The following is a 19,803-nucleotide window of genomic DNA, read 5'->3' as shown; positions in this document are numbered from 1 at the left end:
GCAGAGAGGGGCAAGCGGAGCGACGGCAGGAGGATGGAGAAGGCAGAGGTTACAGGGAGCAGGAGCCAATTAAGCCTGAGAGGAGGAAATTTAACTCCAGTGAAAGAAAATGTTCCTCCAGCCCTAAACTGGGCTGTTTAGCTCGTTGGTGCAAGAGGCCACTGACAGCAGGTTCCCAGCAAGGTGACAGGGGAGCAGCACTGGCAGAAGGAAAAGGGTGGCACCAGTTGGAGCAGCAAAGCATCAGGGAAAGGGAACCAACTTTTGGGGAAGGAGACAGACCAGATCTGGCCTGAATACACCACAACTGGGTCATGGAAAAGGCACCAAGGACTTGACTCTTGGAGGCATCACCTTCTCCCACGGTGACACAGAATTCACTGTCCAGGTGAGCACAGCCCACCAGCAGCATCCCTGGGAAAGCTCCAGCTCTGGAATGGCTTGGCATCACTGCCAACAGGTAGCACTGATTTATAAAGCAGAAATAAATGAGCCTGCTCTGCAATTTCACCTAATTTTGTCTCCCATTGCAATTTGCCATCTTTCAGCATAATGCTGGGTGGTTAATTATGTTTCCATCTTATTTCTCTGATAATACCCCCCCTTGTACTGCACACCGTGGCTGCTCAAAGGGTTTCATTTTACCTTTCATTTCACCTCCTAGCACAGCTCTAAATTTAGTCAGCTTGTAATTTTGGGGTATTTTATACATTATGCCTTTATTATTGTGAAGTAAAATGGAATCCTTGTCTTTTAATTCACTCTTTAATAATTCTCCACCAAACCTTAATACAAAAGCCCTTTTTTTTCCCTGAAGACTAATTGAATGGGGTGTAATTATAATACCCAGGGAGATGATATTGAAAGTACGTTAACTGTGACAGTTTCCTCTGACTAATCACCCCTCGGGCGACTTCTAATCGTGTCTGTGCAAGCTCCCCATCAGTTACTGCACTTGTGTGCCAAGACAGAGCTTGGCATGAGACTTCCCCACCATGATGGGCATGTGGGCAGGGTGGATCTGGGATTCTGGGCTGCGATTCTGGGGACTCCACGCTGCTGATGCAGCCACAGGGGCTCTTCTGTCCTTCAGAGATCAGCAGTGTGGAGAGAAGGGATGTGTGAGGTAGCTGGGGAACACGTGGGTGGCACTATCCCACTGAGAGAGAAAAGACAGGGCATTGTGCAAAGGGATGTTCCCATTCTCCATCACCCTCTGCCTTGGCTTAACAATCCTTCTAGGAACATCCTACCTGTTTGTCCAAAGGCAAGCACTGAAAACACAGAGTGGAAAGGACCAGGAGCTGTGGCAGCAGCTTCCTTCCCTGGCTGCTCAGGAGTCAGAAAGAACCCCAGCAGTCCTGCAGGCTGCAGCGCTTTCCTCTGAAAAGCATTTACCTGCCAGGAGGGGAGCGGCGATTTTCCTTATTTGTGTACTCTGATGGAGCGATAGCAGCGAGGTCAGCACTCAGCAGAGGCACCGAGGGGCAATTTCCTCGCTAAACTCTGGATTGCAGTAAGTGAAAAATAAGCGTTGAGGGTGGCTATTATGCAGACAATAAAATGTTTCTGTATCAGCGTGGGTGTCACGCTCAGCACTTCCGCAGAGTGGATCCTTCACGTTATGAGCCAACCACGGGAATGCTCAGCCAAATAGGGATGCTCCCGGCTGCAGCCCGGTGTTTGCTGCTGGAAATAACAGATTTCCACTCTCCATTCGACAGCCTGGGTTCTTGGAAGGGGCAGGACTCTGGGTGGGGATCTTACAGACACAGTCTGGCCCTGGGTAGGGGTGGCATCTGCAGGGACGTGGCACTGCAGCAGTGGGAGCTGCCACATGAAGGAGAAGGGGCAGCACAAGAGAAGCTCTCAGCAAATCATCCTGGAGAAATTAATGTACTTTTCTCTAGGATCACTACGAGCTAATGAGCCTTTGCTGGCCACAACAGGCTTCCAGCTCTTCTCCAGAGCCACCCTTGCATGAACTGGTTGGGATTGGAACAGCCAGGGCAGAGTGCCCAGCACCTCTGCCTCAGATCCAGCCGGCATGAGAAGCACTCCCAGAGCCTCCCTGAGCTGCTGAGTGAAGAGATCCTTTGCAGAGATTAAAATGAATTTATTATTTCACATTCTGGTATGTACATCACATCTGGAGCGGGTACTGCACACCCCGTTACAAAAACGTCCCAATAACGAGTCCCACCCGTGGCAGGAGGCAGGAGGCTGCACCCACACCAGTGACCTCAGCAGTGACCCCACAACATCTCCAGCCCATCCTGAGCCAGCTTGTCCCTGCACGGGCCACAGGTCAGGGCTGGAGGTGTTGGCCCCACACCCCACAGTCCTGGGGTCCCCAGCCCTGCTGACACGGGGGGCACAGAGCTCGTGTCCTCTCCCCCTCGAGCTGCTGAGCCCCGGGAAATGGTGTGTCCTGGAGAAGGTCACGAGCTCAGGGCCAGGAGATGGTACATTTTCCTTTATTTTAGAGTAATGCAATAGAACCTGGCTGGGTCTGGGGCCCTGGCTGGGCATCTGTTCAGGCAGCCCAGACCTGCAGACAGAGAGGGCTCCCCCGCACACGACTCCGGAATTCGATTGCAAACACAAGCAGAAACTCGGTGCCTGGGACTTGCACGGTGGAGAACATTAAATTTGCAGCCTGATTAATGCAATAACCGAGGAAGGAGAAACCAGCAGCATGCGCCATGGAGACATCTCACCATCCCCAGGGTACTGACGGGGTGTCACGCCCTCCCTGGCCACGCTGCCACATCTGCCACAGGGAAATCCCAGTGCTCCAAGGGCAGAGCAGACCCCAGTGACTTGGGATCAGGCTGGAGCTCAGGGCCTGCTCCTGGGAACCCCACGGAGCCAGGAGCTGGGAGGCACATGGAGGAGGATCTCACACAACCATCGACTTCCTAGTTCCTGACAGCAACTCGGGTTCAGCATCCTGGGAGATGGGGAAAGGCGACTCACAGCAATGATTTCAGCTATTCGGAATAAAGCCCATTTTGGGGGCTCGCTGCTTGTCTGCCCCTGTATGGTCAACAGCTCTTACATGGCTGGAGTATTTTATTTAAGAGGGTTGGAAAACAAGCCCATTTCTTGGTTGGTGAACGTGTCCACAGAGGAGGAGGGGACCGTGGAGTGACAGGAGTGTGGCAGCTGTGCCGGGGTCCCTGCCTGCAGCCGCCAGGGCAGCCAGGGCTCAGCGGATGCTCTGATCCAGTGGTACCTGTCACGGTCCTGCCAGCGGGCACAGGATGGCAGCCCTGGATCATCCCACCTCCACGGGCACCAGGACACATCCTGCTGCTCACAGGAGCACCAGGGCCCACGCCGAGGCTGGTCAGTCAGCGCCGCGCTGCACGGGGGCTATCGAGTGACCTGTGGAGAGCAGGAGAAGTCACCCAACACATCCAGCTGACTCCCCACCCACGAATCACCAACAAACAGCCCTAAGAGATGAAAACAAGATTTGATCTTCATGTTCATTTAACGGGATGCTCCTTCCAAACGTCACCTCACGGATTGTTTGTGTACCCCGTGCTCTGCCTGCAGCTCCCGCTGGGGTCTGTCTGCAGAGGGGACTGTGAGGTGCAAATTCAGCCCCTTGGCACCATTCCAGAGCCACTAAAGTCACCCAAAGTTCCTTTGAAAACACAGGTCTGTGTTTCCAAACTGCTGTCTCCTTAAGGGAGAACACAGGACCCAAAAAGGGGTGCTGGGAGGATGGCCATGGAGGGGTCTGCTGGATGAGGGAGGAGAGTATAAACTCCAGAGTGGTCCAGGAATGGTCCCAGTGAGAGCCCAGGACAGCAAATCCAGAGCAGAGGCTTTGGGCTAAGTTAACAGCTGGGGGAAACCAACCACAAAACAGCAAAATGGGAAAAAGACAACAAGCTCAATGTGGTGCTGCAGTTACTGGTCAGTGATGGATGCTCGGGGCTGGAGGAACCTTCTTGGATGTCCATAAAAACACTTGAGCATGAAAGTGCTTTCTGTGCACAAAAATAATAGCAGTAATGGAAAAAAAATCCCAACATCGCTTAATAGGATAATTTTATGGCAAGGGGATGTGGGGCGAGGAAAACGAAAGCATAAGGAATAATTACACTCAACACCAGGAACAATGACTACAAAATTATGCAACTGATTAACCATGGCATATATGTAATTACTAATGAGTTTGATAAAATTTTAATTACACCTTGTTCTTTGGGGCATTCAGCAAGCCATGAAAATAATAATCATGTAGTGCTCTGTCACAGATGACTGCCTCAGACAGGGAGTGGGGACGGATTCAGGGCTGTGCCACCGGGGTGGGATGAGCAATGTGTTGCCCTGGAGCAGTGGGAGGTGCTAGGGAGCAACCAGGACACCCTGGGATGGTGGAGACACCCCCATATGTCTGACCAGGGGCTGAGACACCCAATATCCTCCTCACTGAGCTTCCCAGTGGGAATTATGAATTGGCAAAGCTGTGGGACTCACTCAGGGTTGTGGTACCCCTGCCAGCCTCTCCAGCACTGCTGACAACCACGCAGTCCAGATCCTCTGCTCTGCTTTGCATCCACACCAAACAGTGCCTGCCCTGGAGGAGCCACAGCTCCTTCCTTCCATGGAGAACTCTTCTGGGGATGCTTTGCCTGCCCCAGGCTGGGGAAGGCACAGCCAGGCTCCCCCCTCACCACCTGCCTGGGACGTACCTTGGTCGTCTTCACCTTGTTGCCGCTGCTGCAGCTCCAGCCCGACAGGTCGGGCAGCACCTTGCACTCCTCCCCGTCCAGGCACGGCTCCATCTGGCACCACCACTTCTGCAGCACGATGGAGGCTGAGGGGAGAGCAGGGGTCAGTGGCTGGGCTGTGACACGGGGTGTGGGGGGGGCAGCCCTGCCCAGTTTTGGTTGGTGCAGCCTCTCTCTCCAGCACAGCTCGGGTCGAGGAGCCTTGGTCGAGGAGCTTCTGCCTGGCCTTGCCTGACCCAGCTGCTCCACCTGCCTCTGGAGCACCCTGTTTTGTCTCTCTACTCCAAGTAAAAAGCCCTGTCCTCACTCCCAGTGAGAGCAGTGCTGTCTCCTGCCACTCTGATCTGCCACGCTCTTGCAGTCCATGCCTCCAACCAGAGTGGGCTCCCTATATCTGGGGATAAGGACACTAGAGCTGTTGGGGACAACAAGAGCCTTCCCTGACAACTCATTCTGCCATTTCCTGGTGTTGCACACAAGTGCACTCACAGGGCACCAGCTGCCAAGGGAGTCGATACCGCCCTGGCAGGGGCTGCTGCTCCTGACGGTGATGGCATGTGATGGCATTCAATAAAACATACACAGCTTGAGTTCTGCTTAGTGCTCCTCGCAGGTGATGGAGCTGCACAGCTGGAGTCACATCCCTGCCTCTGGCTGTGGCAGCACAGTGAGGAGACGTGCAGGGATCGATGCTGCAGTGCCAGGTCCCAGTGCAGCAATCCTGGAGCACCAAAATCCACCCCCAGCACAGACCCTGGGGCTGCACAAAGTGGGGCAACACAGCCACACCAACAGAGAACGTCTCCAAGATGCTCCTTCTTCCCCTCTGCTCTGCTGAAGGATCCCTGGGCAGGTCTCACCTGTTTTAACCCCAGGGCCACGGAAGCTCCACAGCAGCCTGACAGTCTAGGAGGATGCAGTCAGGAATCACATGGGATGGGGCTGTGATCGTGGGGTACTCACCATCCACGCAGGAGGGAGCTGCCCGTGTCGTCCCTGCCACCTGCCCCGGGAAGCAGGAGCATTTCACCGTCTGGGAGCGCTCCTCGATCTTGTTCTTGTTGCAGCACCGGTGAGCCGCGATCACTTCACACGTGCCGGGCTCCACGTGCACTGAGGGAGGGGAAACAGCCACTGTCAGGCCCTGGAGACCTCAGGCCACCTCCTGCCCACCCTCCCCCAGGGGGCAATGCCAGTGTGTGCCATGACAGAGTCACCAGGAGAGACAGGCGTGGGTGGTGCTGTCCCAGCCTCTGGAATCTCCCCGGGGCTGCTGGTGACATACAGGCTCTGGAATCTCCCTAGGGAGGCATACAGGCACTGGGCACAGCATCTCCCCAGCCCACCCCTAAGGACAAGCACCGGTCCTGCCCCACACCTCCTGCATCCGAGCTCTCACTCCCGACAGCCCTCACACCCGTCCTTACCCACCGAAATTCATCCCCTCTTGCCACGGCCAAGCCAAGAGCTTCATTGAAACTAATGAGCACCTTAGCTAATTGCAGCTGATAATGAGGTGCACTTTGCTCTACAAAGTGTGTTGTGCTGCTTTTGGCTTCGAGCAGAGCACCACCACCCCTGACCCTCCAACTACAACCGACACCTCCGTCCCACCATCACCCACCACCCTCTGGGTGCAGGAGGAAGGATCAGGACGGTGTTTCCACCCTGCAGTGACAGAGAAATGTCATGGTGTTCATCAGCAACCCAGGCTGCTCTGCTGCCATTAAAATATTAAGGAAGAAAGAAAACTACTGAGCTGGCTGATCACCTCTGGGATGGGAGTTTAGAGCTGGTCAGCATCACGAATCAATGCCTTGGCTGGGTAATGGCCCACACAGGCACAATGCAAATCAGCCAAACAGGGCTGGAGAGACTTCATTCCCATGACCCCAGAGATCCCTGCAGGTCCTGCTTAATGAGCACTGGAGGAGCAGTGCAGAGCTGGGCACGGACATCCCCTGGGTCAATGGGAACAGGATTTTATTCTCTGGTCAGAGGGAGCGAGGGGAGCTGCATTCCTGCAGTGTGGCATCCCAAAATGAGTGCAGCTGAACAGGTGTCAGGGCGTCAGGCCTGGCTGCTCCACACCCTCAGGACACCTTCCACATCCCAGAGTGCAGGCAGGAGCCACTGGAGGAAAGGCTTGGAAAGGGGTGCAAGCAGGACAGGCAGGGCCCACACAAGCACAAATCAAATCAGCCAAACAGGGCTGGAGAGACTCCATTCCCATGAGCCCAGAGACCCCTGCAGGTCCTGCTTAAAGAGCACTGGGGGAGTGAAGTGTCCTGATGCTGGTGCTGCTGGCACAGGTACCAGTGAGCACAAGCCCACTCTCTGCCCTCTCCCAGCACACTTGGCCCATCCTGTGTTTGCCAGCCTCAGCCTGTCCATCCAGTGCAACCCTCTGGCTTTACATCAGCTGTGCCAGCTTCCAGTCAAAGCATTCCTTGCCCTTCTCCTGTTCCCACCGTGTCCAAGTGCCAGATGGGAGATGAAGGGCAGGATGTCAGGAGCTGCCCCCAGACACACCTTTGAGCCCTGCACCCCCCAGCACACAGGCAGGGCAGGCCACGCAATCACCACAGCTTTAATTTACTTTATTTATTGTTATTTCATGGTCATTTTCTTTTAATGCACCATCGCTTTCATTTATGCCCATAATAATTACACAATTATCTATCCTGGAATATTTTGTAATAGCATCTCTGGCCATAAATTTTATCTTCCCTTTGAAATGCCATAACAGCTCAGCTTTAATAATAAATTCCATTCTTTTTGCATGCAGGAATGGTAGACTTCAGTGGAAGTGAGAAGGAAAGCAACTCATTAATGAACAAACGTGCCTGTTCTGCTCTGTTTTTATGCTTCATGGGATATTTCAAATAATTTGAGGTAGAAGCAGAGAATCCTTGGCTTGGGCTGCCCGTGAGCCCACATTCCCACCACACTGTGGGACTCCACAAGGAGTCACTCTCCCACCCTGCACACCCCACCAGGGGTTTTTTACACCCTCCAGCCCCAGAGCTCACACGGAGTTACGGTTTTGACTCGTTTTTAGAAAAGCTTCATTAGCAGAGCTCTTCCCAGGAGGGCTGCCCAGGCGACCCCTCTGCTCCCTCGCACTCCTGCTCCCCGGCTGCTCATTTTCAGCTAATTTAAAAAGGTTCAGCTGAGGGAGAGCCAGGCAGAGCTGAGAAATCGCTCATTACAGCCGTGCAATAGGAGTTTGCTAACGTGCCAAAGCCCTTTTAATTTGCTCAAAAAGGTGCAGCTCAGAGATAAAGAGAAATTTTCCTCTCCTCTGCCTCGCTGCAGCTGGCTGGGCACAGGGCACGGCGGTGCCAGAGTCACAACCTTGGAGCCTCTGCCAGGGAGGAGCTGCCTACACAGAGCACCCTGCATGGGGCAGGCACCCCATTGCCCTGGCACAGCCCCACGGTCCCCTGGCACAGCCCTACAGCCTCCCTGGGGCACGCACAGCCCCACAGCAAGGGCACTGCTGATGGTAGAGCTGGGGGAACAGCTCACAGGCTCAGGAGCCATCCTTCTCTCAGGCCATGAATTCATTCCACCTGCCTAAAGGTCTTGGAATTGTAGAATCACAGACTGGCTTGGGTTGGAAGGAATCTTAAAGCTCATCTCCTTCCACCCCCTGCCATAGGCAGGGACAGCTTTCACTGTCCCAGGTTGCTCCAAGCCCTGTCCAACCTGGCCTTGGACACTTCCAGGGATGGGACAGCCACAGCTTCTCTGGGCAACCTGTGCCAGGGCCTCCCCAGCCTCACAGGGAAGACTTTCTTCCTAATATCTAGTCTAAATCTCTCCTCTTTTAGTTTAAAACCATTATCCTTTCCATTGTCTTGTGAGCATCCGACATCCTACCCTGGGGCACAGTGACACTGGAATTTTGCCAGCTGCCCAGACCCTTCCAGGTGCCAGCCCCAGCCCCAGCAGCAGGTCAGGGGTGCATCCCTTTCCCAGGTGTTTGAGCAGGGCTGACATTCCCGTGGGAAGAGCCATCCCACCTGGCACAAAGCACCTCAGCTCCTACACACCAGATTCACCCCCTTTCCCGCCCCTCGTCTCAGGAGTTTTTGGGGTGGCAGCTGGGTGCCAACAAACCCTCCCCTGCCTCAGATGTGCTGATTCCCAGCATGTCAGCAAGAGACACTGCTGTTTCCTCCTTGCAGAGGGGGTGAGCAGCCCTGTGCCCAGGGCTCTCGTGTCCCACGCCTCGGGAAGCACAAGCAGAGAGGCTGAGCCCACGTGCAGGGCGAGCCGTGGGCTCCAGAGCTCCCTGCAGCTGCCTCTCCTTTTGCTGAGCAGCAGGAAACTTGGAACAAAACGCAGATCAGATGGATGGTGTGTTTAACACCAACAGCAGGAAACCCCCAGAGAGCCTGGGATAAGTTCCAGAGCTTCTGGCACACTTCTCCCTCCCATTTAACTGGTATTTCCCCACTGGAACCATTTTTTAAAAAAAACCATCTTATCTCATGGAACCATAAAAGAATTGTAAGAGCACAAGGCTTTTGAATCCTGCCTGCAAAAATAAAATAAAAATGGTGCCCTACTCTGGCTGACCTTTAAGTGAGCAGCAGAACATGGGGTTTTATGGCATAACCTGAAATGACACATTTTGAGTGTCTCAGGGAGCGTGGGCACAGCTCCACATGTTCAGTAGCAAACACTGCTCTGCTTGCTGCTAGAGAGCTGCAAAATGAGGAGAAGTTGGATGCATGGAAATGCCAGGCAGCGCCCAAACCCCTGTGTCAAACCTTCTCCTCCTCCTGGATGTGTTCAAGGCCGGGTTGGACAGGGCTTGGAGCAACCTGGTCTACTGGAAGGTGTCCCTGTCCATGGCAGGGGATGGAACAATAAGAACTTTCATGTCCCTTCCAACCCAAAGCACTCTGTGATTCTGTGATGTGGTTCTGCTGGGCACTGAAATGCTCTTAAAGGGGTTTGGGTGTTCCAGAGGGGGCTGAGCAGCAGAGAGAGGCAGGACCTGGAGGGAGGCAGAGGATCCTGTCCCTGGTGGGCTCTGCTCAAGGGTGGCACAGCCCTGGGGGCACCAGGAATGGAGCAGATCATGGGCAGACCCGGGCAGCCAGCGGTGTGAGTGATCTGTGCTCCTCACCCTGCAACAACTCCACTACTAATATTCACTAAATAATTAAAGCCTTAAAATCACTACTGCCTTAGATGCATGTATTATTTAAGAGGGCTTTGGAGAGAAGCAGCCTTGTTTTTATCACTCATTATCACCGCATTTCTGTCGGGATTTTTTTTTCCTCTTGTCGCCTCAAGACTGCACATCACACTCTGTCCCCCTTCACCACACGTGTGAGTGTGTGCACATCCATGAACTGCTCGTGCACACCCCATCACTTCACACTTGCAAGCAGAAATCCAGACTCCTGGGCCGTGCTGAGAACAGCTGAGAGTGTTCTGACACTCTGTGTGACAAGGAAGCTGCCAGGACACCCTGCAGCTGGGGATGCAGCTCCCGACACACAACCCCCCTGGTGCTGAATGATGCTCCCACACCCACCCTGTCTAGCAAGGGTGAATCAGGGCAATATTCCACCTTGTTGTAAAGGCTGAATGGGACAGAGGACTCAAGGCTCTTCCAAGTGAAGCATCTCATAAGTAAATGCCACAGAGCTGCTGCCTTTGCTGACCAGTAAATCCCTCTTACAACATAGTCAAAAACTGGTGCTCTTCCTTCATCCAGAAAACCTCACTTCCCAAAAGCTGACTAAATGCCTTTACTTCTGCTCCAGGTTGAGCAGTGAAAGGGGATAAAAGCAAACAAAGCACTTTGATTATCAGTTTTAGAGGGGTTTAGTAGAAAGTGCTGGGGCCACCTTTTGTGGGAGGTGGATCCAGACATCCCAGCCTTGCTCATCACAGAGACCTCACCACGTTACACAGGAGATTAAACTGCTGGTGAATCATTCCCCACTGAGGACTCTCCTATTCCATTTCCAAATGGCTGTGCTTGGTTCATGTGGCTCTTTAAATCCAACCATGCTCCCCAGGAAGCACCACTCTGCTTGCACACAGCAGCATCCCCACGTGCTGGGTGGGCACAGGGCAGCTCAGGCACAGGGGGTGGTTTTGAGGTTGTCACAAATGCCACCAAGGATGCAGCATTATGGAAGTCTGTTTCAAACATAACATTCTCCAAAAAAACTGTCCCAAATGAAGCAAAAGCACAGGAAAAGGAAAAAAAACCACTACAAACAAAAAAACAACAGGAAAAGAAAGGCTCTGCAAGCAGAGCAAGAATTCCTGGTTTGAGCCATGGAATCACAACCCAGGAGAGGAAGCAGCCACGGAAAGTTCTTACAGTGCCAGGAAAGCAGGATGGGCAGAGAGAAAACATGTTCATGCAGACACAGAGTGGGGTCAAAGTTTTAATTGCTTGCTCCTGGTCTGCTCTCTTCGCTGTGGATTGGAATTTTCCTGAATAAAAAGTGCAAGGTTTGGTCCACTGTGGATAAGTCTGTGTGAGTGAAAAACCCCCAGCTCTCTGCCTGCTGGCACGTGAGTCCATGAGCCTGGCTGTTCATGGACGAGTGAGATTTATACATAATTCACACCCCAGAGCTACACTTGGGCATCTGCACTACAGACCTTGGTGAGTTGCTGCTTTATTAATGCCAGATCTGACTCTTCCCTGAAGAAGCAGCTCCCTGCAAATTGATCCCGTGGTGGAGTGGGATTCTCTGGCGCTGGGATTGGGCAGATTGGGTGAGCACCTGGCTGCCAGCAGTGCCTGCATCCCAGGGAGTCCTGAGACAGTGCTGTAAAGTCATTCCAGAAAAAAAATGAGCTCTCCCCAAGTCAGAATCACAGAATGGTTTGGGTTGGAAGGGACATTAAACCTCATCTTGTTCCACCCCCTGCCACAGGCAGGGACACCTTCCACTAGATCAGGTTGTTCAGAGCACTGTCCAACCTGGCCCTGGACACTTCCAGGGATGGGGCATCCAGGATTAGGAGAAGGGAAAGGCAGGTATTTGCTGCCTGCCTGGGTGAGGGAGTCACTCAGGAAGAGGCCTTTTGGTTTTAAACAACGTGGTTGGGGATTACAGGATTAGAACTGCTTTAACTGTCAGGCAAAAATGACAGAAATAGGACAGGGCGAGGTGTGGGGTCAATCAAGAGCACGAGTGGTTTCAAATTAACCCTTAAATGCCCTTTCCAGACAGAGGTAAGAGAGGCAGACAGCAGGTGCCCCAGGATCACCCTGGGCTCCAAGGGTTTGTCTCTGCTGCCTGGCTGCACAGCTCTACCAGTAGCACCAGTAACACCAGTAGCACCAGTAACACCAGTACCCACCCACACAGTGTCCTCCCACCATGCACCCAAGGAATCTCCAGCCCTGGACCACTGGGTCACCACCCTGGCACGTCCCCTCAGGCTCCTGCACCAGGCACAAAGAGCTGGGCACGACTTCTCAGCTGCTTCTCTTCTCCAGACACAAACATCAGCCATGGGTTCACACAACCCACCTCCTCACAAAAAGTCACATCTGTGGCACAAAGGAGCATCCCAACACACACACACACAGAGGGGGAATCTCAGATCCACAGCTGGGCATAACAAATGAACCTTCCAGGGCCAAGATGATGCTTTCCAGCGAGACTTTCAGTTCTACGTCACTTCATACTTGTTCAATCTTTCGAGATGATCTTTGCAACCAGGGGGATGAAAAGTTGTATTTCTAACAAAAGCCTGAGGTGGAGAGTGTCCATTGCATAACAAGTGGGGTTTGGGACTCTCATTGCAACTCGGGTGGGAAGATTTACATCCACAGCTCACAGACCAAGAATTACCTCAGTAATAACCTGAGTCCCCAGATGTATCAGATGTACCCATGGGTCATTCTGTGTGTCTCAGATTTTGCTACAGACATGAAGAAATTCACTTTGCAGCTCCTCAGGCCAGCCAGACTCACCAAGCCACAGGATTTAAATGCCTCGTATCGGGTATCCACAAGTTCTAACTCCAAGGAGCAGCTTTACTGTCCCATGGCTCCATGTTCCTGCCTGCCTCCAAGGAGCAGCCCAGGGAGTTTCCTGCACACACAGGCACTCCAAGTGCAAATCCCTACCTGAATGGCTTCTGTGATGATGGGTGGAGGCCAGTGTCAGTCGTCCCCACAGCGTGGTAAGGCAGAGAGTGAGCACGAAAACCCATTTGCTCAGGCTCTGTATGTCTCTCTCACTCATTCTACCGAAAAGAAGAAGAGATATGTGGAGGAAGAGGGGTGAGGAGGGTTGGGAGGTGCAGCCCCACTCATCAACGCTGCTGCATACAGTGATGCAGCCTCTGAACATGCAGGGACTGGGGTGTCCTGGCTGTGGGGTCACAGCCCTGGGAGAGGAAGGGATTCACCCATCACCCTCAGGTGGGCTCGAATTTCATCAGCAGCCCAGGCCACTGCAGCAGGACAGAAAGAAACCCCACCAGCAGTAGCACAGGTGAGTGATAGTTACCTTTTACTGGGGATTCACGCTCACATCTGCGCATCTGCCAACTTCGGGTGGGTCAGGTCTTGGCAAGGGGCAGACATCAGCGCATCTGAAAGGAGAAAGAAGGACAGGGGCAGTGATACTTGCTGTCAGTGTGAGCCACCAGTGTCCCCAGGAGCGGCTGGGGCCACCTTGGGCTTGACCAGCCCCTCTTCAACAAACACACTGTTGGGTGGCCACCACATGCACCGTGCCCACCCCTCTGAACAGCAGCAGGACCCATCCACTGCAGCAGAGCTGCTCCAGATTTTTACCGCTGAAAGAACAAAACCAGGCCCTTTGTAGTAGGCTATTAACGCAGATGACAAATCCTACACACAGACCCCGAGTGTGTGGGAAGAGCCAGAGTAAATCAGCAGCGAGTCGTTCCCGGCTCCACCTTTTCCCTGCGTGGTTACACCGACACTGCCCTCGTGTCACCAGGGTCCCTTGCAGTGATGCCCAGGGTTTGGCACTTGCAGACCACTTGCTGGCAGGCAGGTGCATGGACTGATCGTGCTGGATCTCCTGGGGTCAGCACCACACAGGGATCTGAGAAGCAGGGCAGCTGATGCCGGGTTGGATACACACAGCTCCAGAACCTGCAGCCCAGCGCTCTCCTCTCCCAGCACACCTCCTTCTTCTGGGGCTGCTTCTCCTCTCAGCACGGCTGCCAGGTTCATGCAACCACACTCTCACACTGCACCCATTACCTCTGGACACACCAAGAACCTCTCTTGGCACCTCAGTGCACGTCAGGGCACCGCACACATCCCCCCTCCTCCCACCCCACACGGGGTGTGCCGGGAAGGAGCCGAGTTTTACATCATCTGGAGACCCCAGGGAAGAATGTAAATCCCCAAAGAGTTGGTATTTTACTGTCGACTGCTCTAAATATGTTTTCTGCACTATTTACAGCCACAGCCCTGCAGGTGGGAACAGCCACGGGGCTCCACAAGCACAAGCACTTGACAGCGACGTCACCGCTCGGCGCCTGCCAAGTGACGTGGTGACCTCGTGGCCTCGCTTGTCACCTGCTGGGGTCTGACCAGGTCCAGAGCAAACTGAGTCCCCCATAAAACTTTAGTGCTGGATCATAACTTAGTAATGAGAGGACATGAAGGTGATGATGCTCGGGCTGGGGAGAGCTGCCAGGACCAACCCCGTGCCAACCTCGCACCCACCGTCCCCTCCACGGGCAGCACAGGGTCCCAGCAGTGCAGCAGACAAACCCACACCTCTGAGGGAAGAAATCTTCATTTTTCAGCCATCTTCTAGATTTCTGTCCGCTCTGGACCACGATGCAGTGAAACAGTGGCTCTAATGAAGAGCCAGAGCACAAAGCGCTGACATTTTTAATCAAAACAAAGTGATTTGAGGTGGTAAAAAGGGCATTGCCTGTTTTGCAGCATTTCAAAATGAATTGTCCTGTTTTAAACTGACATTTCAAAATGAAAAATGCTTCATTCTAAACTGTTGATTTAAAGTGATATTTTCCACTTTGATTCTCCCATCTGGAAAAAAAAAAAAAAATCAGAAAATGTCATCAAAAATGCTGACATTTGCCCAGAAAAAAAAAAGGAAATGTATCTTGGAAAAAACACATATTTTATGCTAAAAAGGAATTTAGAAGTAAGGAAATTCTCCTAATTAATGCTGTAGGATGGTCAGCTTGGCCAGGAGCAAACTGGAGAGTGGCTGGGAGCATCTTGCTCACTGTCCTGGCTCCATCCCTGCCCACTGGGTGACAAGGGACTGATCCTGCTCCAGCCCCTCTGTTGCCAGAATGATCCTAGGATGGCTCAGTGCACAAGAAAACCTTGAGGTGATGTGATGAGACTGTGATACTCCCTCGGGTAAACCCATATTTAGGTGATCTCCAGCGCTCCAGCAGAGTCTTCTCTGCATGAGGCTTCTCATAGGGGGATCACACAGCAGCCAGCACTGCTGGAGTTCCTTTGGAGACACATCAGCCCACTGTGTAAATATTGATGCCAGCTTAAAGCCTGCACTGTTTGCTCAGTGACAAAGTAAACAGCTCTCCTGTTGCTGCTCAGCCCTCCACGTGAATCCAGAGGCAGCTCCGCTGCATCCAGCCGGGAGCAGGGAGCGTGTCCTCCCACCCTGTGGGCACCCCTCAGCCACACTGGGACGTGCACACAGCTGTCCTGCCCCACCGTGGGGCACATCTGGCAGCCCAGATGTGAGGGCTGCCAGCCAGCCCCTGCATTTCTTGGGACAGCGAGTCCCTGACGAACACCCCCCGTGCCTTTCAGCAGAGCAGGCGGGCTCACATCGAGACACCCTGCTCTCCTGGCTCCTGCTCCAGCTCTGGCTGCCCTTTCATGCAGAGAACACGGCTCTGAGCCCCACAGCACACGCCAGGGCCCCTCTGGAGAGCCTGGCCCCAGCTCCTGCCCACGGGACCCTCCAGGCCATGTGGTGTCTGCAGGGGATATCCCTAAACCTCTCAGCTGGACCAAAAACCAAGCGCCCCTCTGGCTGCTCCCACCCCACACAGCGCAGGGACAGGCTCCCAGAGCAAACACTATACTTAGCTCGGGAAGGCTGAGCTGTTTGTTATAGCCAAGGAAGCATAAATAAATCACGTTATCAATAATGCAGCCTGCACTGTCCACAACACATTCCAAAGGGAAGCCGCCGTGCCGAGAGGAAGGAGCCGCTCTGGCGGCCGGGAGAGCACGGGGGGCTCAGGGGAGCACGAGGCTGAGAGGTGCCATGAGGTGCCATCCCAGTGCTCCACCCTGGAACAGGCACTCAGGGCTCCCACTCATGCCCAGACTCCCGTCAGAAAACACATCTCTGCAGAAACTGCTGTTTTGACAGTTCTCAACCCCCAGCGTCGTGAGACTCCAACTACAAATGTTTGGTCTGACTTGAAATTTTTCAGCCTGGAGTGTCAGTGTGAAATGAAGAGCGGTGTTCTGGCACGTCAAAGCACTTAATTTTGATTGAAAGTATCAATATTCTCCCTCCTGCTACGTTCTGTTTGGAATTTTGTGGGATTTTTCGCTAAGATTTTTTGGGTGAGTTTGCCGTTCAGGTCTGGGCTGGGATCCGAGGTAACTGCCAAGTGCCCAAATCTCTCAGAAGATCAAACTCAGTTATAACCAGGGTGGCAAAGGATGATATGTCCTCTGTGTGGGCCAATGTCCCTCCCCATGGGCACACACTGGCATGGGCCACCACCCACACCAGAGCCATATTGAGGTCTTCCAACACAGAGACATCCTGGGAGCAGCTCCACGCTGTCCTCCCAGACCCTGACCACTCCACCTGTCACTGCACCTCTGGACTTTTTCCTCTTCCTTCATTAAATCCACACGTGGAGCTGCAACCCTCCAGCCAGGACTGCTCCGTGCGCAGCTCCCCGGAGCACAGCCCGGCGCCCCACGGTGCTAATGAGGGACCCTGTCATGCCAAATTATGCTCCAAGTCCTGCCAGTCTGGAGCATTGTTTGCAAAGGTCCATGTGAGCTGGATAATTAGAGTTAGCAGAATTCCACCTGAAAAGGAGAAGGAGGGAGGTGGGGGAGGCTGGTGCATTGGCTGGTTTCTGTGCCGAGTGACATGAACCCTCCCTGCTGCAGCCCCAACCTCTGTGCACCTCTGGCCCTACACTCCTGCCAGTTTTTCGAGAGCTATTTCCATGCTCCTGCTGTTTCAGCATTTTTTGGAACCTGGGCACCTTTGTTTGATGCTTTGACCCAGCAGAGCACAGCCTGAAGGTCGGCAGTGCCGGGTAGCTCCACACCCCGACCACAGAGCGGGAAGGAAAACCTGACCAGAGCCCACAGGCACAGAAATCCTCCCACACCACTGGGGATGTTATGTTGCCTGTTGAATGGGGTGATTTTATTTTAGTATTTCCCTGAAGCAAAAAAGCCAGATTGTTTTAGCAAAGTTCCCACTGGGCAGGACACAGGGACGGGCTGCACACCCAGCCTGGGACTGCCCTGAACATCCCTGTCCATCCCTGGAAAACCTCAGGACAGCAGTGGCTGATCCCTCTGTACAAAAGGAGGGTTGGACCTCCAGGGCTCCCTACCTGTCTGTAGGTGCTGCCCAAGGGAAGGTGTCCTTCCCTCACCCCAAGCTCCGTGGGCTGCACAGCAGCCAAGGCAGCGGTGTGGAGAGGCTGCTGGGTTTCCAGGGAAGCTGATGCCTCCTTGGAAGATCCTGACAAGCAAGGAGACACCTGGGAAGGCACAGCACAGGCTCTGGTAGGGTCAGCAGCCTGGCTCAGTCCCTGCTCCCTCTGCACCACTGAGGATGCTCCGTTAGAGGTAAAGTTGGGAAGTTGGAGCTCCAGTGGTTGCAGAGCTGGGGCAGCTCTCAGGGAGCTGGATGGCCCCTTGGAGCACCACTGATGGGAGCTTCACTCAGCATCTCCCACACCCTGCCAGGCTCTGAGCTGCCCCAGAGGCTGCACTGCTCCTCCCCAAAAGGAAAACCCCACTGCAGGGGAGCCTGGCCCAGCCCCAGAGCTCCAGGTTGAGCCAAGTCCTTTTGCACACTCCATTTTAGCTCTTACTCAGGTCACACCGACAGCAGTCCAGCACCACAGATGTGTCTGTGAGGGCACCAGGAAACATGTGCTCTCTGAGGTGGCAGGGGAGCACAAAGAGATGCAGAAGACTCCTTCCCCCAAGTGTGCTCCCTCATCCTCTTCTCCACGCTGATTTATTTCCAGCTTCTTGCTCATTCCTCCAGCGTCTGCAGCATTTCCTTCCCAGCCAAGGTGAGCGGAAGACTTTTTAATTCCATCAAAGCATGGGTCTGTTCCTGCTCCCTCACTTGGTGGATCTCACCACCCCACTGCCACTGGCATCTTGAAGGTCAGCTCTGCTGACAGCCAGAACCTCTGCTTCATCCAGTGCCAGGATTGTTCCCCAGGAAATACAACATTTCACCTGTGCAGGCTCCTTTCTGGGGTGTGGGTGCCCCAGCACAGATCAGCTCTCTCAGGGCAAGAGCACCCACACACTGAACAGCTCCCCAGGCCTCACACTGCAGCAAAAGGGATGCCTAATGGGCAGGAGGAGGAGACTCCTGCTTCCCTGCCTGGAACCACAGCATGGACGAACTCCTGCCCCACTCCAGAGTGGGACTGGCACAGCTCACACTCTCCTCTGGGCCACTGAGCCTCCACTCGTGGGTGAGGGGCACACCTGGCCTGTGCCCATCCTGTGCCCCACGAGGCAGCAGGACCCCAGTGCCCCTTCCCCACTCCAGCCTGGCACTGGACAGAGGCAAACCCATCCTGACTAGAGGAGCTATGGCAGAGAGGAAGGAAGCAGAGGAAGATGGAAGCCACCATCCCATCCTGTCCTGCCCGAGGCTTTGGCTGCAGGGACAGCTTGCACCGAAGGCAGCAGTGGTTGGGATTCACGGCCCCTTCCAGGGAGAAGGAGCATCTTTGGCTGCAGAACCCGGGGGTCTCCCCAGCGGTGTTTTGCCTCTCAGAACGAAGAGTGGCTTCCCAGGGCGGGCAGAACCGTTTCACCGGGGCAAAGAGCCCCTCTGGCCAGAGCCCACCCCCGCAGCCGGTGGCCGGACCGGGCCCCGCGGATCCGAGCCCACTCCGCGGCAGATCCCCCGCCACAGCGCGGGCACGGACCGGGGGCGCCGCTGCTACCGGAGCCACCGCGAACGGGGCTCGGGGCAGCACCGGCCGCGAGAAACTCACCGCGGGGACCCTCCCGAGCCCCGCACCGGCTCCGGGGAGTCCCGGGAGGCGACACGGGACCGGGACACGCGGGGACCGGGCAGCGACGTGAGGCGGCCGGGCCGAGCCGGGAGCCCTGGACCGGCATCCCGGTGCCGCCGCTGCCCGCTGGCAACACCGATCCCGGCGGCTCCCCCGACCCCGGCTCCCTCTCCGGGGCTCAGCGTCCCCTCGGAGCGGCCCCGGGCCGGGGCGCGGGGCCCCGACGGCGCTCGGCGGCGCGGTGGGAGCCGCCCCGGGGGTCCCTTCGCGCTCCCCTTCCCCAAACTTTCCGCACGTACCTGCCGGTGCTGCCCTCGGTGCGGGCCGGGGTCGCCGCTGCCCATGGCCCGGGGGGGGCCTCTCCGCTGCTCCGGGTCAGCGCCGCCTCCGCGGGCCGGTGCGCCCGGGGCCGCGGGCATCGCCGGGCGGCGGCGGCGGCGGCGGTGCGGGGCGGTGCGGGGCTGGGCGGGGGCGGCGGGCGCGGAGCCGAGCGGAGCCCGGCGGCCCCGGTGCCGGCGAGAAGGGGCGCAGCGCCGCCTGCTGCTGCCGCCGCCGCCCCGGGACCGGCCCCGCGATCCCCGCCTGGCACCGGCACCGGCTGCTGCCGCCGCCCCGGGACCGGCCCTGCGACGCCCGGGCTGGCACCGGCACCGGCACCGGCTGCGCTCCGAGCCCACCCGCTGCCGCCACCGCCCCCGCCCGCGAGGGCGCTGCCCCGCCCCGGTCAGCCCCGGTGCCCGTCAAGGCGGCCGGGGAGGGGAGGAACGGGCAGAGGGAGAGAGAGAGAATTTAC

The 19,803-nt window shown here is 55.4% G+C and overlaps 1 protein-coding gene across 1 annotated transcript; it reads right to left on the bottom strand.

The window, feature by feature from the left end:
- Positions 1 to 2,095: 2,095 nt before the first annotated feature.
- Positions 2,096 to 19,446, bottom strand: TAFA3 (TAFA chemokine like family member 3). Its single transcript, XM_050326728.1, has 6 exons — positions 19,310 to 19,446; positions 13,265 to 13,349; positions 12,880 to 12,998; positions 5,715 to 5,864; positions 4,713 to 4,837; positions 2,096 to 3,390 (listed from the first exon to the last, which is right to left on the bottom strand). Exons 3-6 carry the CDS (start codon positions 12,995 to 12,997, stop codon positions 3,379 to 3,381), a joined length of 405 nt encoding a protein of 134 aa, XP_050182685.1. The 5' UTR covers position 12,998; positions 13,265 to 13,349; positions 19,310 to 19,446; the 3' UTR covers positions 2,096 to 3,378.
- Positions 19,447 to 19,803: the final 357 nt, after the last annotated feature.

Source organism: Myiozetetes cayanensis, unplaced genomic scaffold (assembly GCF_022539395.1).
Source record: "Myiozetetes cayanensis isolate MyiCay16 unplaced genomic scaffold, myiCay2020 scf32, whole genome shotgun sequence".
NCBI classification, from domain to species: domain Eukaryota; kingdom Metazoa; phylum Chordata; class Aves; order Passeriformes; family Tyrannidae; genus Myiozetetes; species Myiozetetes cayanensis.
The sequence above is the reverse complement of the archived record's forward strand: the minus strand, read 5'-3'. Positions and strand labels throughout refer to the sequence as shown.

Coding starts and splice junctions, on each gene's coding strand:
- TAFA3 (XM_050326728.1), bottom strand. CDS start 12,997: ATGAGTGAGAGAGACATACAGAGCCTGAGCAAATGGGTTTTCGTGCTC. Junction 5,865..12,879: donor TCATCACAGAAGCCATTCAG/GTAGGGATTTGC, acceptor CCCCTCCCTCAG/TGCACGTGGAGCCCGGCACG. Junction 4,838..5,714: donor AGCTCCCTCCTGCGTGGATG/GTGAGTACCCCA, acceptor CTCTCCCCTCAG/CCTCCATCGTGCTGCAGAAG.